The sequence below is a fragment of the Amblyomma americanum genome, chromosome 11 (genome assembly GCF_052857255.1).
Source record: "Amblyomma americanum isolate KBUSLIRL-KWMA chromosome 11, ASM5285725v1, whole genome shotgun sequence".
NCBI lineage: Eukaryota > Metazoa > Arthropoda > Arachnida > Ixodida > Ixodidae > Amblyomma > Amblyomma americanum.
In genome coordinates, this window is record NC_135507.1 from 24,750,959 (window position 1) to 24,778,463 (window position 27,505).

General features: G+C 48.6%; 2 protein-coding genes across 3 annotated transcripts in view; one reads left to right on the forward strand and one right to left on the reverse strand.

Moving 5' to 3' along the window:
- Ent2 (Equilibrative nucleoside transporter 2) overlaps positions 1-9,243 on the reverse strand; it is a 41,023-nt gene extending 31,780 nt beyond the window's left edge. Inside the window, exon 1 of the mRNA XM_077642284.1 lies at positions 9,045-9,243. The gene's annotated coding sequence lies outside the window, so the exon portion shown is untranslated. The remainder of the gene's footprint in view (positions 1-9,044) is intronic.
- Positions 9,244-14,400: 5,157 nt separating this feature from the next.
- LOC144109466 (excitatory amino acid transporter 3-like) overlaps positions 14,401-27,505 on the forward strand; it is an 81,917-nt gene continuing 68,812 nt past the window's right edge. Inside the window, exon 1 of one of the 2 annotated variants that reach the window (XM_077642281.1) lies at positions 14,401-14,758. Coding sequence is in view for 1 of the 2 variants with exons in the window: in XM_077642277.1 (XP_077498403.1) it covers positions 19,331-19,393 (63 nt within the window). In the remaining variant the exon portion in view is untranslated. Of the gene's footprint in view, positions 14,759-19,263; positions 19,394-27,505 lie in introns of those variants that run through there. The other variant, XM_077642277.1, reaches the window with a different exon arrangement.

The window sequence follows — 27,505 nt, forward strand, 5'->3', positions numbered from 1 at the left end:
TTAGGACGTCTAAAACATGGTCTTTCCAAGGACATCCCTTGCAAGTACCCAAATGAGTCAGGATGTTTGGTTATGATTCGGATATCCCTGGGGCCTGGTGTTGTCACTGGGACTACTTAAGAAAAAAGCGCACAAGGAAGACAAAGCAAAGACTAAACGCGGTAAATTGAACGACGCAAACTAACGACACCGAAGTCATCGCCTGCGTCATAAATTAGAATTAGAGTAGGGCAAACAACTATTACAGCTTAAAATTTCTCAATTATGAAACCGCTTTCTACTGCCGAATACATGCGTTAATAGGGCCATGAAAGGCCAAGCTTTCGAATTTTGCTCTGAGCAAGAAACTGTTAAATTACCCGCCGCGGTGGCTCAGTGCTTAGTGCGCTCGGCTACTGATCCGGAGTACCCGGGTTCGAACCCGACCGCGGCGGCTGCGTTTCGATGGAGGCGAAACGCTAAGGCGCCCGTGTGCTGTGCGATGTCAATGCACGTTAAAGGTCCCCAGGTGGCCGAAATTATTCCAGAGCCTTCCACTACGGCACCTCTTTCTTCCTTTCTTCACTTAGTCTCTCCTTTATCCCTTCCCTTACGGCGCGGTTCAGGTATCCGCCGACATATGAGACAGATACTGCGATTTCCTTTCCCCGAAAACCAAATTTCAATTTTTTTCAAGTATTGACGCAGAGGTCCGGGAGAGGCCTGTTCCGAATGTTTACCCCTGTTTCTCTGGAACTATACACTGCTTAAACGCGTATGACAGGAGTGTCCTGTGGGTGAAGAATGGGCACGTCAGACCGAAGGTTATTACTACTTTGACGGCCGCTTTTAGACCGACGGAGATAGTCTTGCGCTTTCGTTGGCCTTGTGAAACCAACGGGACGTCGTTAGTTTCCAAACCAAACTGCACACGGCACCTGAAAAGCATAGCTGTCGCTCACAACGGGCCGTGTGCACTGAGGAAGTTAGAGAAGGGAGGAACCTGCATGCAATGACCTCGAGAACTCTGTCGAGACGCAAGACAATAGTGCCTTTGCAAGAATCGAATCAACAAACATGTCACACATCGGTGACGTAACATCTACGTCATGTCTACGTGGTACTGGCTGGTGTTTTTTGTTTGTTTATTTCATTTTTTTTTTCAGGGACGGGCAGTTAGAGATCTCTCTCAAACCCGATCGCAACAGCTAAACGAGAGGGATGGCTGCACGGTGTGTCCTGGCGCCTCAGGGAAGGTCTCCACACAGACGTATACCCTGAAACGAGTAACTCAAGGCATACATGACGTAATGCTACGTCACCGGCGTGTCACGTGTTGTCTCGTTCGCGCCCTACAGAAATACTCTCCCGGGCGTAGTGGACTGTGCGCAGCGTTGCTGCGCGACATGGTTCATGCAGCGCGTCGCGTAGTGTAGTTTCGGCGAGGATGGCCACACAGGCGCCAAAATATTTTCGGGCCAAAGTCAACGCCGATCAATCGTTCAGAGAAACGCTCCATGTGGGGACCGCTTGCGCGTGCTTTTTGCAGTGCTCGACAGGGCCCTTTATGCTCAGTGTGATGTCCATCCGCCGCATCGAACGGCTGGGGAACTGTTGCGTACCGTCACAAATCGATAAACTTAGCGCAAAATGGCCATTGAGGTTTCATTAATTACGTTCATTATATTCAGTACTTGAAGTCAGGAGGCTACCGGGGGGGTCTCAGACTCCCCCCCCCCCACCCCCCACCCCCCACTTTACTCCATTATTGACGAGTGATCGAGACCCACCGTACTATAGAATGTAGGGGACTGTATGAATCCGAACCAAGCAATCATTTTTCATTCTTATTGTTGGGTGGTCGGAAAATTTCTATATCATTTCGAAAATTTTGCTGTGATTTTTAGTAAGAATGATTAACACGTTTTCTAAAGCACGAGACAGAGAAAAATACAAATTTGGGAGCACTACACTAAGAGTGGAATAGAAAAAGAAGCTTGTGCCCTAACACCTCGTGTCAGTCCAGAGCTGGCTGCACAGCATCGACTAGCACACTGGCAGAGCGTGGGGATCGTTTGTTCCTGGCCTGTCACGTAAACTGAGCAAATAACGACCTTTAAAAATAATTCCTCCCCTTTGTGTAAAACTATGTGTAAAACAGGCCGCCAGCCGTTTTCTCTGCCTCCCTCTTTATTTCCCTCTCCACTTGCGCTCAAATCACTAGAGACTCCCCTTCGATGGGCCCAGGCTATAAGCACTGATTTTATTCGTCTGTAAGAAAATTTCACTTCGCAAAAATGAGATACCAGATATGAGGTCTTCTAGGGAGTTATGATTTGAAACCGGACCGAGAACTCCACCACAGCGCGATGAAGTAGGCAGACGACGAAGGGCAGCCTTTAGGAGAAGTGGAAAACTTTAAGGTTTATTTTACATATTTACGAAGGTAAAGGGAATACGTGCGAGCACGTAAGAGGCCAAGAACGTAATCTAAACCCACCAGTGAGCAGTTTAAAGACAGGTGATTGTCCCCAGCCACCTAGCTAGGGAACAAGCGCCCAATCATGCGTTAGCAACTTCATAGTCTCCAACCCTCCCTCCCCCCCCCCCCACACACACACACACGTGACCACACACAAACGTGAACACACACGCAAGGAGGAATGGGTTTCTGGAGGCTTAACATCCTAAAGCGACTCAGACTATGAGGGACTCCGTGTAGCAAATGGCTCCGGAAATTTCGACCACCTGGGGTTCTCTAACGTGGACTGACATCGCACAATACACGGGCCTCTAGAATTTCACCTCCATCGAAATTCAGCCGACGCGGCCGGGATCGAACTCGCGTCTTTCGGGTCATCAGCCGAGCGTCATAACCGCTGAGCCACCGCGGCAGCTCGCAAGGAGGAATCTTGGCGCCTTGTAGTCGCGAGCTGTTTTGTTTTCAGCAGCGAGGCCGACCAGGCCCAAAGGATTGTCTGCCTTCATGCGGCGAAGCCGACCGTGAGAAACAGCGGATCTGCCGGGTCCCACCGTCGAATTCCTCAGCTCGGAAGGTGTCCATTTCCAACCGAACTTTATCCAGCCGCTCCAGAGCAAGCGGCCGGTGTCTTCCTTGCCGCCGTCGCTTGGAGCACTCATCCGCTGACCCTCTGAAGAGTACCAACCGTGTAAAGTGCTGCATTCCGCATAGCAGTAGAGTTCAGGCTGGACAACTCCCGGGCGCGGATCGCAGGCGGCAAGGAATGAGAGAGTACCTTGTGCGCGAAGTGATCCTCCGTGCCTTGCCCGGTGTCGACTAACTGACGCCTACGAGAGCCAAGCAGAGGTGAACATTTGACCTCAAAAATCTGGACCTCACCTCAACCTCAAAAAGAATTTGCCAACCTCATTCAACCTCAACCTCATCAGTTGAGGTTGAGGTCTCCTTAGACGCCCTCACCTCACTTTTGTTGAGGCCACTGCTGACCTCACTCAACCTCACCTCAAACTCAAACTGTGAGGTTGAAGTCGGCTGCTCGACCTCAGAAAACGAAAAACAAAACAAAAAAGCGATTAAGAAGTTTTTCAGTTAAAAACAATTCTGAGAATCCTGTGAGACAGGAAAGCCAAAATGATGATGGTATTATTTAATAAGGTGTGTACACACACTATTCATGTGCACGCAATAGGAGAAGCTTATTATCTGGGATGAACCCTCAGAGAGTATATGGCCCGCGGGCAGGGGTGTCCCATACACGGTTATCACCAGTACGTCGGTGAGTGCTCTATATTTGTTAATATTTGGCAACCTGCTTTGTGTATACGTGTTGGTATTGGAAGCCTCTCGCTCATTGACGCATGAACCGGCAATTGACAAACCGCCCTTCTACACCATCTACCAGAAACAGGGAGGAGAGGTAAGTGTTCACGATACTCTTTTCAGAATGTTTGAGAATAGTTACCGAATAAAAAGAAACTGGTCGTCGATGTTCTTTACAATGCGATTGTTATGCAGACGCATATCAGTATATTTCAATTTTCTGGCTCTATCCGGCATTGCGAGAATGCTCTTTTCAGTCCTCTGTAGGTTGCCTTCGAAAACACTTAACAAGCTGTGACTGTAGTAAACCAACAGCAGCACGTTGTATTTATGTCTGTGTAGAAGCGAACAGCTTCTTTTATTACTGCGAAAGCATTAGATGGCTCACTTTCAAGGTCATATCCGCAAAAAAGTTCCCGCAAGAAACGGCGCCATGCGACGTCACGAGCCGACGAGCCACGCGACGAAGATGATGACGTCACACAATTAATTATTGCTAATGTAATTAGGTAACGATAAGAGTAATTGGTATAATTAATGATGACACCATGCGAGTGTGACGTCATACCAGGTCACATGACAGTCATGTAATGTGCCATCAAACCTAGTCATGTGACGACGCTGTAATATGACATCCCACCTACTCACTTGAGAACGATATTTCTCATCATACCAGGCCCCCATTCACCCCCTTCCACCCCCATTTCAAGATCCATATGGATCACACATTGCTATACATGCGCGCCTGACGCATTACAAATCGTGCCTACAACCCGGTCCACATTAATGATATTCGGATTGTCCAGCAGGTAAACGCGCCAGTTCTCATGCATGACATACTGCAAAGATCATGGCACGACACAAGCATTTGACTCTCGAGATGATGGCGATGATTTTGATGCTAACAATGTATCCTTATGAGCCCGGGGAAGTCTGATATACCGCTACCAAATTAAAAGTTGCCAGAATATTGATTAAATATTGTACATTACCCAGCAACCGAAGACAATTATTGCGCGGTAAAATAGGAATACCTGCAGCTAATAATTAAGGGAGATGATTTTGATGTTCCTGGGAGGTCAAGACCCTCCCCCGTTTCCGCCACTTCCCTCCAGGTGGCGATGGTTATGGTTTCGAAATCCTGAGAGTTCTCCGATGACTAGGAGAACCCGCGGCATTTTGAAAGAAAGGGCTAGATTACGTCTTCGAACAGTGTGCCAACTATTAATATCACATGGGTCAAAACAACTGGCCTAGAGTGGGCAGCGTGAACCGCTCTCTCTGCCAAGAGCACCATGGCTCTCCGCTCAAATTTCCCGGCAGCGAAATATTTTCCAAGGCCCCCCCCCCCCCCCCAATTCCCTCCCCCAATCCCCCCATCCCACCGTGGGGAAAAAAAAACGCCTAATTACTCATACGCCTCAACAGAATTCTGGGTACCATTTCGTCAACCAGTCTGAGACAAGCTGCTTTAAGTCAATCACTTGTTTTCCTTCAAAACTGAACTAATCAATGGTACGCCAGCATCCTCAACGTTTTTTTACCCACGAGCACTGTGCGAGAATTCTGCAAAGCCGTTTAAAGCGAACGATGGGTCTTTGCAAAATAGTTAAAGGAAAGATAACGTGTAGTGCCTCGTCGTCTGCGAGGTAGGCCGCCAACCTAACTGATCCCATACGAGAAAAGAAAAAGAACAACAACAGAATGATTAGAAACATACATACAAAAATCGCACACTAAAAGCAGAAGCGAACAACAGTGTGACCCGTCAGACGTCATATAAAGTTTGAAACGGCGACTCAGCAGCACAGTGCGAACATGTAATCAGTTCCATTCACACATCTTCAATAAAAAAAGGCTACCACATCATCACACATTCATTATACTTTTGCATATTTTACCGCTGTAACGCCCCTATGCTGGTACGTTCGCCCCGTGCTGCTGTATTTCGGCATATGTGAATTTCAGAGAAGGAGCAAGGAACTGGAGACCAAAAGAAAGGTTATTTGGAAGGATAAAAAAGTGAAATTATATTTGCATCTGCTTGCATTACGGAACGGGAAAATACAGAATTAGTGTGAGATTCGAAAGGGGAAGTCAACGATAAAAATCTTCGACGTTGTTATACAGGTTTTTCTGGCTTCGCGCTCTTTTAATCAAATCAGCAAGTGTTCTTGTTAGGAACCACATGAATCAAATTCTCCCCTTTATTCGACTGCAAGGCTAGAGCCATGACGTCAGCGCCGGCAACAAGCATGAACGCGAAGCAGTCTTGCTTGGGGCCATCCGCGATGCGACGAATTTATTGCGTGCTTGTTGGACTGAACTTATTTGTTTGCGGCATCAAACAACGCTAGCGCGGGTCAACGTGAGTTACGTGCTTTGCGCGCTCCCGGGAGTTTGAGCCGACCGGCAGGCAGTTGGTTGCTACGCCAGCGGGGCAAGGGGGAGGAAGACCAGAGGGATGCGTCTTCCTGTAGGCTCGGACTGAACGGACATTACGGCGCAGCACCGGAAGCTAAGAGGGAACTGTGGCATCCGGTTGTCCAAACAGGGGAAACCGAACACCAAGCGTCATTGCATGAACACTGCGGTGATGCGCTGCAACTCCGCTTCGGAAGCGGCACTCGTCGGAGTAAGGCGTGACAAGTGCAAAAAGTCTCGACCTCAAAATTTCGACCTCACTGATGACCTCACTCAACCTCAAACTCACGCGTGAGGTGACGAAAAACCCAGGTGACGAAAAATGTATCGACTGTGGGGAAAGGGGTACACTAAACCACATTACTTGGGAATGTCTTAGCTCACCAGGGGCTAAGGAAGAAATAAATAGTTCTGAAGCCTGGGAGGCGCTGCTGCGGAGCGAGGACCCCAACGCGCAGCGCAAAGCCACCCGCGTGGCGGCTGAGGCCGTGAAGCATCAGCTACACCGTCCTCAGCCGACGGCCTCTTCTCCTAATCGGGCTTAGGCTTCGGCCGAGCCTGAGAGGGGGTAGGGAGACCACCATCTGCCGGAAATAAAGTTTTTCTGACCTGAACTGAACTCACGCGTGAGGTTGAGGTCTGATTTGCTGACCTCACAAAATTTCCAGCCGTCGCCGACCTCACCTCAACCTCACCTCACGACGTGAGGTTGAGGTCATTTTGAGGTTTAATTTGACCTCATGAGGTCGAAACCTCATGAGGTTGCCCACCTCTGGAGCCAAGGCGCACTTGTTTAAACCAGGATCACAACAATTTTATTTATTTACAGAAGACTGCTGGCTTTATTGCAAAGCCTTAAGCAGGAGTGGGTGTAAAATACACTTTGACAAAAAGAAAACCTCCCTGAGGTACACGGAACTCAACAATGGTAGCAGCTTCAAGGAGAACAACTCGCTATTCGTTCATTCTATTCATTATTTTTGTTATAAACCGTTCCGGTTTATCCAGGTTCGACTGCGTCGTAAACGATTGCCCAGCTAATGTCCCACAAAAGGAAGCTTGCATCGACGTCACTGCAACCGCCAATATAGATCGATCGCTGCGGAACGCTGCGCTCATGTCCAATTGGCTTACCGCCACCAGCTCCCTCTAGTGCTACTGAAGCTGTGCGTTGTACCGTAAATGATGCCTACAGCTATGACGTCACACGAATGCCTGCTATAATCGACACACATGTGCGTGCACGCACATGCCCACACAGATTGGTTTCAATGCCTGTTGACTTGTTTCACACATGCGTCTTAAATAGAAGGTGAAATGTTTTTTTTTGAGAACTTGAGGTTCTTCAAGAAATCGAATCTATGAAGCTTCAAGGTAAATCATGCCAAGTATTTTTTCGCCAGCATTTAAAATAGGGACGTAATCGCCGATTAAAACCGCAGCTATAGTCAGGCTTCTCCTCACAACGTTAGAGGAGTGCGGGGAAACTCGTGATGACGTCATTGTTGCTGAAATTTCAGATTTTCGCTACCTTCGCCCACGAGCTGCAGTGAGCCTTCCAACACCGCCAAACAATGCTTCGTGGGCTTCACCGTCGGCGGCGTCGGCTTATTTCCTTGAAACAACCATATATTAACTGCAAACACAGCGCCGTCCTATGTGACGTCATCGTTGTGGCTTCTGCCTATCGCTGCGCACTGCAGAGAAGCCTGACCCCCAATTCGGATTTATTCTGCGATTACGTCCCCATTTCAAATCGTAGCACAAAAATACTTCGCATGTGTTACCTCCAAGTTTCACACGTTCTACCCATTTAAACCCGTAGAATTCTAAAACCTCTTCACCTGCCCTTTAACGAGTCCCTCATCTCCTTACCAGTGTCTGTCTGCTCATGGACGAGTTGAAGGTTTTTGAAAGCTAACTGCCTGCTTGCGCAGCGAGCGTTGCAGGCTAATCGCGTCAGCCAGACAGGCAAGCCTAGGGTACGCTTAAGGTCCGAGTTCACGGCAAAATACGTGCGCGCCGTGAGGAAATGCGCCCGCGACGGAGCTGGAAACGGTTCCTCCTCGACCAGTGCAGCACGCGAGCTCGCGTCGGCTGCGCAGGTTCCCACCGCTTGGAGGCGTGCGCTGCCCTTTCACATACCGAAAAAAAGGAGCACAAAGGAGGATTAAGAGCACGCCCTCCGTAACTATTTTCGGTGGCTCAAAGCCGGGAAGTTCGTGTGTACGCAGATCGCTATAGAATGCCCGGGTGCTTAACTTTAGCCACCGCGTCGATACTGGTCCGCGGGATGGTCACGTGGTATCGCGCCTGCCCTATCAAGGAGCCGCTCTCCCAGAACAGCCGCCGGTCATGCGTGCCCGCCCACAGATCTCTCTGGACATTGCTTTAACTGAGACCGTAGACGGGAATTCACTCGCCATCACAAGGGAAGCCTGTTTCTCTGAACGAATATCGCTGCGATGGACGTGCAGCCGGACAAGCTAGGCCTGAAGACTTGTTAGAGCGGAAGTGCTTTCTGGAGTGTTAAAACGGGCACATCCTTTCGTCAGGGAAGCAGGCGGAATTTAAATTTGGCGAGCGGGTCGCCATACAAGAACTACTTTTATTTGATTTGGAAGGAGAAGATATTCTCAAGCTAAGAGAGAGTGACTGAAGAGCTGTGTGGACGAAGACACCTCGCCGTTGAAGGCCTCGCTTGAGCCAGAGGCTTTGCCGCTATCTAGAGCATATCTAGTGAAGTTTAATTCGTCGGAGGTTCCTGAAAGCGAGTTGACACAGCGGCGACCGCGTCTGCGGTGGCAAGAGCCGGAGGAGGATGAGTTCCGAGACGCACCTCTCGAGTTTCGATCCTCGGCGGCCGGCGAGTCCCAGCTACTTGCGCATGGACCCGGAGAACCGGCCCCGGCGGCTGCTGGACCCCGAGGAGATCCCCTTCCTGCCCAGGGCCCGCTCCTGGAGGAGGGTAAGTGAAGCAGGACGGGCGGCCATCTTGCTTCCGCTCGCCGCCTACCACGCTCCTCGCTCGGCAAGCGCTGGAAAAGGGAACGGGGTGGTGTTAAGCGAAACTGGGAATCAGTTATTTATAACGACTGTTTTCAACATTCATTAAGTATGTAGCGTTCCTCTCCAAGAGTCAAGGTTTTCCGGAACGCCCTCTTCCTCCCTTTAGCTGTTCGTTTGATCCCTAGCTCCCCACCACTTTCCCTAGCTTTCCCGAAGCTTTTCCCTTTTCATCCAGCGTTCTTATGGAGCTCCGGATTTCATGACAAAACAGTTGCAGGCGCTTAGGGAATAGGGACAAAGGAAAGATGAAGGGCGCTGGGAGAGCTTGTACAGCAATGACTAGAGGTTAACCAGAGAACGGTTGACAGAGTGGCTCTATAGGTTCTCACGGCGAGACAGTTAACGAAATTGTATGGCACAGGCAACAACAGAGGAAAGGAAGTTACTGTGAATATCAAAAGAAAGCCCGCGAAACAGAGTTTGCTAACTAGAGGCAGAAAAATGGGACCGAAAGAATAATTGTGTGACTGAAGAGCCCGAAAGAGCGAATCAGGAAGGGAATGCTTTGTGATAATTCGAGAGGGAATGTCCTGGTTTTTAAGGGCAGATAACTAAGGTTTTCTTAGAACGAGGCGTTGTAGAACTAGGCATATTCAAAGGGATGATAGTCGCATAGCCTGTAGGAGCGGTGTAGAGAACACAAAAATGTTTTGTTGGACTGAAGGTATACATCAAGATAGCGATGAGGATTTGACCAGCTTTTCTGAGGCTGCGTTTTTTTAAGTATAGGGGAAGAATAACGGAGCAGTAGAGAGGAGTGAGGGAAGGCTGGAGTACTGGTGGCGTATAATGAGAATGGAAAAGTAGCACGAACCTTCACAGAAATTATAACATTATAGCTTGGAACATATGAAGAAAATAGCTGACAAAAGCAAATAACTAAAACCGGAATGAAAGTTAAAAGAAAGAACGAAATAGACAAAATTGCAGATTAATTTACTTGACAAGGTTACGCTAGCCACCGCGCAGTGATTTAAAAGGAGTGTAAAAAAATCTATTCATCGATCCAACGGAGGTGCGCTCGGTCCTAACAGTGGGCGGTCTCTCAAAGCAGCCGGCTTCGATTTCAGCACAGCAATAATCTGTGCCGACACGGTTCCCAACATCTCTGCATGCCCAAACATAGTGATGCGTCCAAATGTGTCCCAGATGTGACAAGAATAAGTGCAATACCCCTCCCCCTCGCACCTCCCCACCTTTCTAATCTCTCCCTCTCTTGAGATCATCTTTTGAGGCAGCACATCCTACGTGACCTGCATAACCACAGGGATCACATTATCACAATTGGGTATCAGCACTGGTCATCGTTATCAGAGTACAGATCAATGACGGGGAAATTGAACAGAGGGGAGTACGAGAATCTGCGATTCACCTGAATCTGCAGTTCACCCTACAACGTCGTAAACCACGAAAAGTGCACTTCACACGGGCTTAACGAGCGGCGCATGCTGTCCAATCAAGGCCAGAGTAGCAGGACACCGGAAGCTTTTCAGCCGCATTTTGTCCGCAGAGGCAGCCCGAAGAGAATCGCACCATTTTAGTGAAAAGCAGCACGTTTGTAATGCGAGGAGAAGAAAAAACTGGCTTTTCTTATTTAATGCTCCTTTTTTTTTCGGAGCCCACAGTGAGACACAAGAAATAAACATGTAGCAGTGTATTGGTGATTGTCAAGAACAATAGATGGCGCCGCAGTCGAGCCAAGATGGCAACCGTAAAGAGGACTCCGTCTATGATGAGCCTGCTCGCATTAACAAGTTTCCTTGATTGCGCCATTGAGTCACGCTTTTTCATTGAAGGCGAGTGCCTTGTGTTAGCTAAACACTCTGCATTAGTCGGCGTAAAACACAAAACCGATGACAAACTGGAGATCGTCGACCTGTGTCGGCAAAACATCCGTCGTGCAAGCCGAACCGCACACGATGGTCACCCGCCTACAGGATGTTTCTAGCGATGTCAAAACCACCAGCGCTGAGTTTGCTACACAGCGAGACAGTCAGCAAAATGCAAACACGTTTCGGGTTTACTGCTCCATTGCTGCAGGTAAGCAAGGCTTTGCGAATTCATTGTATACTTAAAACTGAAAGCTAAAATGGTTTGCCCGCCGCGGTGGCTCAGTGGTTAGGGCGCTCGACTACTGATCCGGAGTTCCCGGGTTCGAACCCGACCGCGGCGGCTGCGTTTTTATGGAGGAAAAACGCTAAGGCGCCCGTGTGCTGTGCGATGTCAGTGCACGTTAAAGATCCCCAGGTGGTCGAAATTATTTCGGAGCCTTCCACTACGGCACCTCTTTCTTCCTTTCCTCTTTCACTCCCTCCTTTATCCCTTCCCTTACGGCGCAGTTCAGGCGTCCAACGATATATGAGACAGATACTGCGCCATTTCCTTTCCCCAAAAACCAATTATTATTATTATTATTGAAATGGTTTGCGATAGTTTCGCTTTCGACCATCGTGTGCTCAGATTTCAATTCAGCTAGCTGAAGTAATAATAAAAATTGGTTTTCTGAGTGGACAGGAAATGGCGCAGTATCTGTATCATATATCGTTGGACACCTGAACCGCGCCGAAAGGGAAGACATAAAGGAGGGAGTGAAAGAGGAAGGGAAAAAAAGGTACCGTTGTGGAGGGCTCCGGAATAATTTCGACCACCTGGGGATCTTTAACGTGCACTGACATCGCACAGCACACGGGCGCCTTAGCGTTTTGCCTCCATAAAAACGCTAAGGCGCCCGTGTGCTGTGCGATGTCAGTGCACGTTAAAAATCCCCAGGTGGTCGAAATTACTCCTGAGCCCAGTATAGTATTTATGTGCGGCAATTACTTCAGTCGAGCCAGTAACGTCTCACGTTGTACATTCGTGAGAAGACTCGTTTAGAGCGCTCGCGCGGTGTGTTGCGGAACCAATCACAGCGCGAAAGTGCTGTGTTAATTGGGCAGTGTGCCCGTTTCTTGCTTTAATTTCTATGCAACTTCCCTTCAGCGCAAGGACTGACCGCGAAAAGCAGTACCTGCTGCAAAATCTTGTTTTGTTTGCTCTGCAGGGGACCGCTCGAGCGATCCGATATCGGCCTGCTCACGTGTGTACGTTGCGTCCTGAACACGATACGTATCGTTCGTATCGCGTCGAGTCGGAGCGTGCACTCGGAGGTGTGACGGCGCGGATAGTATAGCGACAGGTTCCTGTTCCTGCTTTCGCTTGCCGGTAACGCAATTCTCTGGTGTGAAAGGGATGATAAAGGGAGGCTTCTGCGCTGCGCAGTGAATGGTCATGGCCGCCCGGTTAGGATGCATTGTCGGGTGGTAGGAGCGTCCCCTTTGAAACGGAATAAAGACAGGCCGCGCGCGAAGCGGCCCCTCGCGGCTGCAATAACAAAGACAACAAACAAGGTAAACGGTACACAAGCTATCATTTAGATTATTTTCTGCGAGTCATCGATAGCAAGGACGACTTAGCTATTGAAGGAGGACCTTGTGGCAGTGACAGCGCCACCACAGTGCGGCCCGGAATTTTTCGAACCAGACTGTACGCGGGGCATAGCTACAGCGAAAACCTCGGGGCATCTGCGCTGGTATCATCATCATCATTACTGCCACCGTCATCATCAGACAGGTCGAGTCGAGTCGAGGGCTCTGCCATTTATCTCTAAGCAGCCCTCTAGCCGGCTTCCCTATTCCATCCGATTTCCTGAATCCGCCTCCCCGCTTAACCTTCTGCCACCCGCGCCCACTCTCATCGTCCCTTGAAATCCACACGTTTTCCTTAACAGAACCTCAGTTATTAGCTATTCGCGTTACATGATCCGTCCAAGTACATTTCTCTCCCTTGATTTCCATTTAGAGCGTATTCAGGAATAAAGGTGTCTGGTAACGAAGCGAAGAACCCACGAGAGCAGTACAGTTACAATTCCAGACTAAGATTGTGCAACTGCCGAAGGTGAAAAGGTCCGAGAGGTGCGCCGCGAGAGTTCTTCGCTCAAAGCAGTTCCTCGAAACTCATGGGTTGTGGCTTTGGGGCACCAGAATACATCAGGCTTGAATAATCTCCGGCGTCATGCCAGCGGGTTCCGCGCTTCAACGAGGCGGGTAAAAAGCGAAGAAAGCGACTGAGCCCCCCCCCCCCCCCCACTCCTCCTTGCAAAGGTGCCGCTAGCTGCTCGCTTTGCACATCGAGGGTTCACCCGCAGTTCAGGAGCTTCGTGGTCACGAATCGCTTAACCCCCGTTTCACTCTCTCTGAAAGGCACGCGACCTGGTCACGAAATTTGTGCACAGTGCTAGCTTGCACCTCTGTAGGGCACGAGTTAAGAAAGGGGAGTGCGGATGAAGGGCATCAACTAACAAGCACTCTCTTCTTATTAATCGACGGGCGTTGCCCTCTTCCATTATGTCAGTCTTGTTCATGTTTCTGCGACCGTACGGTGAACAGTTAAACAGTTATGGGCTGAATCCTGGTGGAATCCCTCTTCATATCCACATGCTCTCCCGGTCCTTCCAGATGTTGAACCCCTGTCTCACGGGCTGCTAGTAGATGTCCCACACGAACTTTTGAGGGACACACGATTTAATGTATATAGCAGTGAGTCGGAAGAGCGCGCTTGTTATAGGTTCACATTTGCGACTAGGTGAACTTTTTGTTTGATCCTTTTGTAGCAGCAGCCGTGTAAGCGACTGTACATCGCTAATGTTGACGGTGCCAGGGTCATGGTATGTCGTAACAGTAAGCTATACTGCATTCACGTGCTTCCCAAAGAGAAGGGGGCATGGACGGTCGTTAACGACATAAGGGACAAGTGGGTGCTAACGTACGTGTGACTTTAGTCCCGTGGTCCAGGTGAGCTTGGCAGTTTGTGCACCCATTGGAGCTGTTGGTAAAGAGGGCAAGGGGGGATGCTAGGGATTCAGCTGTCATTTCCCTCTCCTTCACGAGGAAGAGGAGATAAAAAGAGGCCCTGAATCCTTTTCATCGTCCGGTGATATGACCTTCGCTTCTTCCGGCCAACGCCGAACTGAATGGCGTAGCTCGGCATTATAGTCTGTGACCTCAACACTGCCTCACAGCGTCCTCGTCCTCGGTGGCATGGGCACGGGTGCTCTCGTCAGTCGCCCAGTCGGCTCAAACGTGGGCCACCTGCGCTAGCGTAAACAGCGCGCCGTCGCCAGCGGCGTACGGTCAACCTCCCCCGCACGTGAGGAAGAAGGCAGGAGGTAACGTCAGCAGCGGTAGCACCACGACCTCCGTCAGCTCGCTGCTGCGTATGTGTGCGAGCGCACTTCGCTCCCTCGCCGCAGTCGGTCGACCGGTTTCCCGCGTGTGTGTGTCGCCGTCGGTGTTTGTGGGCCGCACGAGAGAAGCGCGGCCCTCAGCGGAAGCGTCGTCGCATTCCGACAGCGACGGGAGTCGCTGCCGATGCCGCAGCCACCGTTCGTCGGATCGCCGGCGTCGACAGCCATGGACGCGTAGGGCGCCGGCCGCCTCTCCTTAAGGAGTACGTACTACGAACGCCTTGCCGGGACGACCTGTTCTCGAGTCGAGGACCGTTATGCTGGCAGTCTTTGCACGAGCGAGTTCCGATCTGTCTTCGGCATGCGCAGATCTAGCGACCGTTATAGTCGTCCCTCCCGCATAAGCGCCCGGAGCCTCCGAGCTCTGAGTGAGAGTTATACGGAAAAAAAATGAAGGTATGTCACAATCGTAGTCCCCGCCCTTTTTGCGCGACATGTTTTTCAGTCTAAGCAGCCCGCATCTGAGAAACTAGGTTTGTGGTTTATGGAGGTTTAACGTCCCAAGGCGACTCATGCTGTGAGGGACGCCGTAGTGAAGAGCTCCGCAATATTCCGGGGATTCCGGCGGGGGAGGTGAAAAAGTAGAGCTTTATTTGAAGCGTCTCATCAAATGTATACACATATGAGTTCGCAAGCACAAAATGAACAAGGGTGTGAGCCTCACTCAGTCCTCCAGCCAACGCTTCGACAGGAGGACGTGTCTCAGTCTGAAATCGTCATCCCCTTGTTCATTTTGTGCTGTCAAGGATCCCATCTTCACTGACTTCTCTAAACTCTGATGTCGCAGTTGGTTTACGAATTTAACGTTAGCGCTGGAGCGTGAGGCGGCGATCAGCCAAGTACGCTCATCGGAACGCACATGCGCGTCACTCGTCTCTAAGGCCGGTTTTTACCGCGTGATGGTTCTGTAAACACCGTAGAAACAACGGTCCCTCCTCCAGAGTTACTAACAGTTGGTAGGTCTCAATACGGTCCGCCGTATAGAAAGTGGAAGTTCACAGTGGCGTGAACATATAAAATGAACGACTTTCAACCAGAAAAAAAAACAGCAGTAAGTCTAACTTCCGTTCACGCGAAGCTAAGAACTGTGCTCTTGGTCATGCGCGCCCGTCCAGACCTATAGGCACAGAGCACCGAGAGCAAGCTTCTTTCAGGGTGATTTGCTGCACTTTACCGTTAAGATTACCGCACGTAAAATGTCGTGCAGTGATTATAATCAGTGAGTCCATGTGAGGATAGCTGCGATAGGAAAGCGAAGGGTCGATTCTGTGCATAAGAACGAATTCTGTTATTATTTCTGAACTGAAATTGAAATCTCTAGTTGGTGTATTTTGTTGAGAGAAAAACTATTTTCAGCAATGGACAAAGCGTGGTCGGCGTGTGGTTGCATGTTCGCAGTGAGTTGCTTTCCATAATGCCGCTACCGGTACACCATACTGGCGCTGTGGACGTAGTAGTACTTGGGGGTTCGTTTCACACCGGACACTATTCCAAGCGCGCCGTTATCGGGGCATGATAAGTGCGTGAGCGAGCGTCTTGTTTGCCTGCAGTGCGGGACGAGTAACTGCGACCGTCCAAGCAGTAAAATTTTAGGACGCGTCCTCGAGATCACCGTGGCGTGTCGCCCTGTCTTCAACGCTCGTCACGACTCGCGAAGGAGATGCGGCACGGCAGCGTTCAGAGCGCGAAACGAGCTTCCGTGCGTTACGGGTACTGCGCTGCTCCTAGCACATCGTTCCGCTCATCGCCGACGAGGGGGGGGGGGGGGGGGTGCAGGAATTCTGCTCGAGGAGAGAGCGTTCACACTAACGCGCCGCACACCAGAAAACGTTGGCCAAATGTTTAGGGGAATCCCGCAAGGTAAAGCGACTGCTCCAGTGAAGCGGTGGTTCCGGGTTCGAACCCCGGACCAGGACGAATCTTTAACTGCAAGGTTTCTGAGAAGGCTGCTTAGCTTTCCTTTAGAGCCGTATGGCTCCGCTTGGGTGGATGCCAATGAGTAATTACTCCCTTATTACAAATCTACTCCGGACCTTGGGGGATTCCCCTAGAGCATTTGTCCAACGCTGTTCCCACTTCGAGTTATTGATCAGTTCGCTCTCGCCCTACCGTAAGCTTGCCGTCCCGATGAGCTCAGTTGGTAGAGCGACTGCTCCGGGGAAGCGGTGGTCCCGGGTTCGAACCCCGGACCAGGACGAATTTTTCTTCATTTATACGAAGTCTGTAGCCGTATGGCAGCGATTGAGTGGATGCCAATGAGTAATTACGCCCTTAATATTCACCTGACAACGATGTCACAGATTTTTTTAAGGTGGCCTACGTAGCTGCCTCCTTTCGCACCATCATGTGGGAGAGTTCAGTGACTGATTGAAAAACGAATGTCTTTGAGACCGTTCTACGACCTGTTAATAGAATGGGGTGCAGGTTGGGAAGTTAGCGTCATATAGCCGACATTAAAGCCAGCAGAACCGATCGAGAGTGTATAATATAGTGGCCTCGCTCCAGCCATCCACTTGCGACATCTTCGTTAAGCGACAGATGCTTAAGATAACCGATCGTGTGTTGGGACATCAGAGTGGGCTCCAGGGGAAGGGATACGTATACCCGTGGGCACCTCCCCCCCCCCCCTTTCTAATAGACAAGGGGGAAGGGGGAGCAAGTGTATCATATTGTTCCCTGCTTACCAGAGGCCAAGAATGGGCGCTATGAAATCTGGTCCCCTCTTTAGGAAGACACGTGCACGCCTACGTAGATGCGGTAAGGAAGTTTCCTGAAATAGAAAATAGAGCGGATGCAGGTGGTACAGAACAGGGTTAAACAGAGATACATTGGAGGGACCTTTGGCCCGAGATGAAGGTGATCCGGATGATGGAGATGATGCCAGCGATGCTTCAGATGCTCCGTGGCTACTAGTGAAGAATGACGGTTAACGCACCCGTACTGGCTACCTCTCGTATGCAAGCACAGTCTTCAACGGGTAATATACCAATGTGTCTTAGAGAATCTCCCAAATGAAATTGGCTTGTAATTGGCTTGTAATTGTAGCAGTGGCCAAACGAGAGGACATTATTCTCTTAACGACCAAGAATTGATAAACCTTTGCGCATGTTGGGAGCGACGATTTTCTCCCAACACTGCCCGGAAACTTCCACATACTCCTGTGCTCGAACTGCGTAGTACACTTACTTGTGTTGCGCTGAATTTTTCTGCATTTGTGCGCGAGCAGCCCAATCCAGAGGGCAGACGTGGCACCGGGGGTCCGGGAATCATGACAGCTTGGCGGTCGTCTCCGGGACAGCTTTCTGCACAGTTTATCGCCGTTGATCATTACCTTTCTACAATCGGCCATTTTGGAGGGTGTTAACCCACCACCATCTTGATCACCCACATTAATTGCGCTGAAGAACATAAACCTGCAGTCGCAATGACTCCCTATTGCTCTTGCCTTGCCCCTGTTGGAGCCATATCCTATCCCAGAAATTTTCCTCTTAGTATTTTCCAGAACGACTCACTCGGTTACGTTCCCCTTCCGTCGGTATACCCACTTGGTCGCTATAATAGGCCACCGGTTATCAATTCTACCCAAGTCTTCTACTTCTTGCTTTAATTAATTATGAACTATCCTTTATTTTCTAAACCACACTGCTCTAGTTTTGTCTTTCAGTGCAGCGCTTATTCTTTCTATGGCTCACGGTGCCGTCCTGGCGTCAAGCTTTTTCGTCTGCCTCACAGTTTTTTCTCTATCACCATCATCATCATCGTCGTCGTCGTCGTCGTCGTCATCATCATCAGTCTCAGCATTCATTTTATTTTCGTCCAGGAAATATTTATCTGTAAAACTCTTTGTGCCCCCACCCCCCCCAAATTCTTGGCCAATGCCCCTACGTGGGCGTAGGAAATTGCATGAGGGTAACAACAACCACAACAACAACAACTACGTCCACTGCAGGACAAAGCCCTCTCCCATGCCTCTTCAATTAGCACTGTCCTGTGCCAGCTACGACCACCCTATCCCCGCACACTTCTTAATCTCATCCGCCCACCTAACCTTGTGCCGCCCCCCGCTACGCTTCCCTTATCTTGGTATCCACTCCATTACCCTTAAGGACCAGCGGTTATCTTGCCTTCGCATTACATGCCGTGCCCAAGCCCATTTTTTCCTCTTGATTTCAACTGGGATGTCATTAACCCGTGTTTTTTCCCTCACCCACTCCGCCTGCTTCGGTTCTCTTAAAGTTATACCTATCATCCTTTCCATAGCTCAATTTAAGTCCTCAATTTATGTTGAACCCTTTTCGTTAGCCTCCACGTTTCTGTCCCATAGGTGAGTACCGGTAAGATAAAGCTGTTATATACTTCTCTCTTGAGGGATACTGATAAACTCCCATGTAAGATCTGAGAGCCTCGCCTTTTTTCTCCCCTCCGTTGATAAATAACTCTTCCTGTTGTTTCCTAATTCGCTGGGTCTTTCATTCAGCTGCGCTGTTCTACCCAATAAGCAGATACCCAGCCCTCAGTCAGGCAAATCCAAAGTATAGCTTATCGGCACGGTTTTTCTCATATCGTAAACGCCGTCGCACGAGCACTCGTGGCAAGGCCGGCAGACGCGGGCAAACAGTTGCTTTAAGAAGCGGCAACATTCCTTAACCTCGTCACTCGCCGACGTTGCCAGCAACGAAAGCAGCGACAGCCCAATAAGAGAGACGCGCAGCGATGAACCAACGGCCGAGGGAAACTCAGTTCGGACGGCGACAGAGTTGGCGCCTGACCAAGTGATGAGAGACGGTAGCGGGCCAGCTTACTCACTCTGTGGGACCGTGTGCGGTACGGGAGAAAAGGTGAATTTTTCACTCCCTAGCTTGCTCCATCATGAACTAATCACGCGCGCAACCTGTACACATTTCTTATTGTGTATATACTTTGTGTACATTACCTCTCCCCCTATCCTTTCTTCCTGTGCGCAACCTGTACACATTTCTTATTGTGTATATAGTTTGTGTATATGACCTCTGCCCCCTGTCCTCTCTCCCTGTCCCCTCACCTCTTTCATTTCATTTCTCCATTCTGCCTGCTATCCTTTATTTCCGCTGCCCCAGCTTAGGTGCTTCAGTATCGATGGCAGATGCCGGGGCTAGGAAAAATCTTATCCTTCATTTTTATTATTATTTTAGTAAACCACAACTACTACTACTACTCACTAGCTGCATTCAGCGCTCAACCAATACGCGATGTGAAAGTTGGACGCGGTTAATGTTTCTTGCGCTGTCCCAGCTGTGGACGTGGGCTGGAATTCTTTTTGGCGAAGGGCTTGTTGACAGTATAGGCGCTTCACTTCACTTTTTATGCGGTACCTAAGGTGGTACCACCGCCATCACTTTTAAGCTCTGCTAGGTTCATGAGTAGCTGTGCTGCTGAAAAGGCTTCTGTAGCGTAATAACCAACCGCACTCCAAGCACGAATACGCTTGTGTGAGAGTAAAAAAAAAGGAGTAAGCTGTCCTCTAGAGTAGTTCTGTTTATAAAAGGAAGTCCGCTAGAGGACGCCTTACTCCATTTTCACTCTTTTCTGTTTACAGTGCACCTGTGATTTCAAGTCGCCATTAGTTTGAGGGCGGCCGGATTTTGACGGGGCCGAAAAGCAATACGTCTGTGTGCTGTGCGATGGCAGTGCACGTTAGAGATCCCCAGGTGGTGGAAAATTAATTCGGAGCCCTCCACTACGGCGTTCGTGAAATTATATGTGCGGCTCTGGAACGTGAAACCCCACATACTAGCTGTGAAGCGGGAAGTTGCACACAGGCGGTCGAAAATAATGTCCAAGTAAGTGTATCGTCATGAAAGAATTATACAACACTTGGTCCAACATGGACAACATACCCCAGTCACAGAAAGAGGCTGAGTGTCGTCGTGTTCATTTCGCTGTGCCTGCTGGTGCATAAACGCTGTCTTTGAGGCTTCATTACTCTTTGTAAGGGTGATGGCGGTACTATCCAAACGCGGGCATAGTGGCAACGATGAACCAGTAGAACTGGAGAATGCGCAGGCGTCCACAAACGCCTGAATCACTAGGACGGACGGACGGACGGACGGACGGACGGACGGACGGACGGACGGACGGACGGACGGACGGACGGACGGACGGACGGACGGACGGACGGACGGACGGACGGACGGACGGACGGACGGACGGACGGACAGACAGACAGACAGACAGACAGACAGACAGACAGACAGACAGACAGACAGACAGACAGACAGACAGACAGACAGACAGACAGACAGACAGACAGACAGACAGACAGACAGACAGACAGACAGACAGACAGACAGACAGACAGACAGACAGACAGACAGACAGACAGACAGACAGACAGACAGACAGACAGACAGACAGACAGACAGACAGACAGACAGACAGACAGACAGACAGACAGACAGACAGACAGACAGACAGACAGACAGACAGACAGACAGACAGACAGACAGACAGACAGACAGACAGACAGACAGACAGACAGACAGACAGACAGACAGACAGACAGACAGACAGACAGACAGACAGACAGACAGACAGACAGACAGACAGACAGACAGACAGACAGACAGACAGACAGACAGACAGACAGACAGACAGACAGACAGACAGACAGACAGACAGACAGACAGACAGACAGACAGACAGACAGACAGACAGACAGACAGACAGACAGACAGACAGACAGACAGACAGACAGACAGACAGACAGACAGACAGACAGGCAGAGAGAAAAGGCGGTCACTATTGTTGTCACCTTCATTTTTCCGCGCATCAGAGAACAAGCTGAGTGGCGAACGCGCTGCCGCAGAAACTGACTCAACCCAAAGGCCTTCAGCACTCGATGACCTCGTTGAGAATGCCTATTTTTTCAAGACATGGCTTTCATCATTTCATGCTTGCCCCGCAAGCGTTCCTTGTGTAACTTCAGCAGCTTGTGCAGCAATTTTTTTAGCAGGTTGCACCACTCCCACGGCCACATACTTGCACGTTGTCATCTAGGTTTGTTAATACGTAGCACTCCAAGATGCGTTCACTGAAATATCCAAAAAATTTAGTGACTGTTAATGGTACATTATTTTCGCGGTTAAGCAGGGCTTTATGATTTACTCTTTAAGGTTTACCCTTTACCGCTTTAAGATAAGCAATTACTCTTGTACGTCGGTTGCGACTTTTACCTAATCAAGAGAGTTGGATTGATATCATAGCTGACGTAACAAACTTAGCAGCCGCTTGCATTAAGTTTAAGAGAGATTTCAACACCCAACTGAAACTTTCCGTATGAGCCGCTCTTATAGATTTATGGCAACATGGAATCCATATCGTATGAAAAAATATATGCAAATTGATGTGATCTTTATGTAATTTATATATCTGATGTCCATAAACTTTTTGTGTATTTTCCATAAAATTTCTATACAGCGGTAATGAAGTTATATGGATTCCGTATGTCTCTATACGGGCTGCCCCTATAGTCTGTACAATTGCATACGATTCATATGGAAAAATTCTGGAATTATGGGACTCGTCATATGGAAAGCAACACTTTCCCCTGCATATATAGATTTATATACAGTGAATTAGTAATGAAATACGGCCTCTCTAAGGTTTAATTTCAGCTCCAGTTAAAGTATTCATTTTTCAGGAAGAAGGGCGCTTTGTGAGTGTTGTTTGCGCAACGACGTATTTTTGCTATTTCTATCCAGGGCGAATAGTGACCAAAATATCCGGACCATGAGAAGTAATTAACAGGGAGCATAACAATGAGGGTGCATCTGACCCGCACTCTCAGTCCACGAATAACAGCTTAGAAGTATATAACAGTTGTATCTTTTCAGTGGTCACTTATGGGACAAGAACTTCGAGGCGAACAAAAGCGCTTGAAATTAGAGTGGGGACAGCACAGCGAGCTACGGAAAGAAAAATAGGCGCAATTAGAAAATAGGTGTAATGCTAAGAGACAGAACAGAAATACATGCTGTGGCTTTAAAAAGAACAAAAGAAATGTTACGTCAGCCCGCACCACTGTGTATAGCACGCTAACGTTAAGATACAGAAAGAGAGCGGAGTGGGAGGGGGAAAAACCGCGAACTAAGTATACCCTAGTGACAATTAGCAAGATATGTGCATGGACAGAGAAATGTGCAAGAAATGTGCATGTAATGTAAAGGGAAGATAACTGATGGTCCCTTGAGATAACGGAGTGGATTCCTAAAGAAGACAAGCGTACCGGGGTTTGTCGGAGAGTCAGATGGGTCGATTAAATTACGATGTTTGCAGGGACAAGATGTCGCTGCCGGCACAGGAGAGGGTTATTTAGGAGATAAATGATAAACGCCATTTGTCCCGCAGGTGGGCGTAGTTGGGCTGACGATGATGATGATTATGACTGCGTAATTTTGCTTTCTGTCGTCTAAATTCCGTTTAATGAATGCTGCCTGCGGTTGGTAGAACCTACTGCAAACTTCAATGGTCGATGTTTAACATGAAAGCAAGGGCACTATTTATTGTTTCAATCTTGATTTTCTAAATGCATTTGCTTGTCGTTGGGTTTTCCTACTTACCGGCAATATAAAACGTGGCCAGCAAATTTTCACAATTTACCAGTAGTTTGAGTGAGCGGCCGGCACTTCTGTGACACGTAGTTCCCAATGCGGAGTCTTGTTCTCATCGACCTATCACGAGTTCCTTCTAGGACGCCAGAAATCTGTTCATGCCCCACACTGATGACCAGACATTCTATTTGCTTGTAAAAAATATTCAAAAAAAAATTGGAGGACGCTTACGATTCGTCTTTAAGAGTGAGACGCGACAGCGTGTCGCAGCGTTGCCAAGGAGTGCACGGAACGTCATCGCCCGTTCGGCACGACGCGTGGCCCGTTGGACAATTTAAGGAAAGGACACCTGTCTCACATATTTCGGCGGACACCCAAACCGGGCCGTAAGGAAAGGAAAATGAAATGAGCAATTGCTTTTAAGGAAAGGAAATGACGCCTGTCTCACATTTCTCGCTGGACACCCGTACCGCGATGTAAGAGAATGAAAAATCGATCGATCATTCATTCATTCATTCATTCATTCATTCATTCATTCATTCATCCAATCAATCAATCGATCGATCGATTCATCTATCAATTAATCCTTAACGCGTTAAAATCCCTTCCCTTACGGCGCGGTTCAGGTGTCCACCGAGATGCGCCATTTTCCGCTCACGGCCAAAGACGCCGACGCCGACGAATCCGGCTTTTCTGCGACAGTAGCTTCTTAACGCTGTCGTGTCAAAAATAAGCTTTTGGTTTTTCACTTGGGTTATAGATCCTTGCAATGTGGACTTTATTAAAATGACCAGTAAAGCAATATTCTTGGCTATCGGAGAGAGGAGGTCACAGAGGAGGGTCAGTACTAGTTGAGAAACGTGCACATGTGACGTCGCTTTTTTCTGTTTATTACACACGTCTATCGCGACAGGAGCTCTGAAAGCTTGAAGGAGCTCCTCGTGAACTAACACTCTCGCTGTCGAAGATGACGTCACTATAGGCCTAGTAGTTAGCTCAGTAAGTTTTGCAAGTGCTTTATATAAGTATATGTCACACTTTCTGCCTTGCGCCACGAAGCGCAAAAAAAAATATTGTAGGGGTAGAGAACCGATAAATACAGGATGTACAGTCGGGGACAAAAGTCTCTGTACAACGTGTTCCTCAAACGAAGCCGATAACTCTGCTATTAGCCGGCGGCTGGAGAACACACTTTTGGAGGTGAAAGTCAAAATTTTGCTTTTTCATCTCACAAATGTGGTCCCCAGCCGCCGGCTAATAGCACAGCTGTCGGCTTCGTTTGAGGAACGCGTGGTCCAGAGACTTTTATCCTCGACTGTACCTACAGCAAATAACCGGCCGGACGTCAGACTACAAAGGTGCACCTGAAACACTCACTGAGTGAGCAGATACCGCTGCAATAGCATCGTCGCGCGGTTTTTAACTGGCTTATCAAGCAAAACCGCGTTAACAATTTTTTGCAAGGTATCAAAAATGTTGACGCAAGCGACGTGCATCAAGTCTCTGAAGGCTCCGTCTAGCGAAAGAAAAAAAAAACGCTGAGATCATGTGGCCGCCAAGAGTACACCGTCGACAAAAAGCTGACCAAGTCAGTTGAAAAAATAGCTGAGTTGATCCCGCGATTTCTCTGACCACGTAAAACACTGCATAGCATACACAATGTAGACTATACCGTTACACAGTTGTCACTAGTTTCCATTTCAGCTCGAAGCACAAGTCTGAAATCTTCGCAGTATGGGGAACTTGTGCTGAAATTTGCGGTGCCGATTGCAGCGCCATAACACACTGCCTAGCGAGAAGAGCAAGCAGTTTTGGGCAGTACTCATAGTGTTTTTCCGCGCCACCTTCAGGCGCATATTGACGTGAGCCTCCGCGCTCTGTCGAAGGCGCACGTGCCGTGCGTCAGCAATCTGGGCTACACCGATAGAAGCTAGGCAGTGAATGCTGTCGGCCATACGCGGGTATCTAATCGCGCAGAATGTGTTCTCGCGTTTGCATTGGCCCAAGTGGCCGACAAAAGCAGTTTTGAGTCTCCGAATGAAACAACTGCAGTGCCACCTTGGCAGCGCAGGTTCCGCATACTTCATACAACGAATTTCCCAACTTCTTTTTGAACTAAGTCGAAGTATATCAGCTACCGGAGATGGAAAAGACAGGCCGTAAGTTTGCTCATTCCAATAAGCCATCCTTCCCTGTGAAACAACCTAAAGTTGAATAAACTCACTGCTAAGCTCATTTATTTTATGTGTCTAAGAAATTTCATGATTGCGCTTTCTGCATTCACTACTTCACAGGAAATTGGCAATCTCCCCATACACTTACGACACTAAGTCAATAACTCGAAAAACCCGCCTTAAGCGTAATCACACCTTGGCTCCCGACTCTGCTCGAACAAACCAATTCAAATATTTCCCGCGAACTATCACAGGGTGGAAAATATTACCAGAAATAGTTTTTGAAAATGAAAATCTTGGAAATGCTCTTGCTAACGTTGTTTAATTCTGACTCCATATTCCGGCAGTCTGCTATTTGTGACCATTCTCTGTAATTTTGAATTGCACTACTGTTCTTGATGCTATGCATATCATTTGTTGTTGATTAACTTCGCCCATCCTGCTTGGACCGTATAAGGTCTGCAGTATCGTCTAAATAAAATAAATAAATTAGAATTGTTATATTGCTTCCAGAGTCTCTGAATTAACCTGATTTGCGAGGGTTCTTTGCATAGTAATAAAATTTTTCTCAATAAACCTACTAGATTCTTTTTACGTTTCTGCACTAGTCAGTAGAGACGTAATGCTTGACGTTAAGAAATTTCATTGAATACTTTTATTGCACAGGGATTACAGGACTAAACATCGAGTCTCGGACAAACTGGTCTTGCAAATGCTGCAGCGCAAAATGTAGACGTGCTGCCAGTGACTGCAGCTGAGGAAGAGGAGATCCGACGGTCACCGTGAAAGGCACCTCCGTTTGTTTCGTGATCAAAGTACAATGCTTGCGAAGTGGCTGTTACCGTGTCTTGCGCAGCACAGGTTCACGACAGCGTTGATAACGGATACGACCTTCCGCGGAAACACTGTCACCGTTTATGGCTTCCTTACGTCTCCATTCCCGTGGACAGTGTTGTTGTCCGCGACGACTATAACCGTTATCTCTCCTCACGCCTTTCCTGTTGTTATCTACAAGTGCATGGAAAACCTATGGAATGCCGGTGTCGCATTATTACAGATATTTGGCTCGACTTCTTCCCTCCAACTGGTGGGAACTGGCATCTCATTCATTCATTCATTCATTCATTCATTCATTCATTCATTCATTCATTCATTCATTCATTCATTCAATCAATCATTCGCCGCGAAAAGTGCCATCGAAGAAGCCGTATAGGAACGGGCAAAACGCCTGCGCAACATTAAACGCCGACCAGAAATGGTTGAACGTGTCAGACGCACTTTCTGTTTTGGTTCTTATGTTCAGTGCTTTTCCTGGTTTCTTCATTTTTTCCCCTTTTTCTCAGTCTCTACCTTTCTGTCTTTCATTTTTCCTATCCTTTCTTTATACCTTTCCTCGTTATTTCCCCCATCTTCCTTTACTTACTTTTTCTCCTTACTGCTTTTGTTTTCCTTGCATTCGTTTTTTTTTCTTCCTTTTGCCGGTCATTCATTATTTCGCGCCTTTTTTTCATCATTCTTTCTGCCTGCCTATCTTTCTGTCTGAGATAGGCCTTACAAAAATTTCTTTAGACAGTCTATGGACTGTCCATGGACTTCTGTCTATAAAGTCTACAGAATCTCTATAGACAAATCCTAGAGAAGTCTACGGGCAATACAAATCCTGTAGACAGTCTACGGACCATCTGTAGATTTATAGCCGTTGTACACAGTCTATATACTGTGAATAGACAAAAATCAATATCTATAGGAAGGCAGTAGAGTCTATGAGAAATCTATAGACTGTCTATAGACAATTTCTATAAGGGCTGACGCCCGTGTGACACCAACACACGCGGAGGCGTTAGGATTTGTTTCAACGTAACGACGACACAACTCGCTCTAAGGGAGCTGCGCTTTCGCGAGCACGAAATAGGACGGCGCGAGAAGTCCACACAAACGGAGCCGCAGAAAACACGACGTCACGACGCTTACTCGCATACACGGCCTGATCGGCCCTTTCCTTCTTCGTCGAGGTCACACTGGCCGACCTGTTTTGCGACACGTGCGTTAACCAAGACAGACATCGGTTCCTTTTCCCTTTCCGTCTTGCACAGCGGGAGTGCAACACGTGATTCCGCCTTCCGTGACCGCCGCAAAGAGAAGGAACTTCCTGGGGGGAAATTCCTGTGAGAAAACGGTTTCCCCCCGC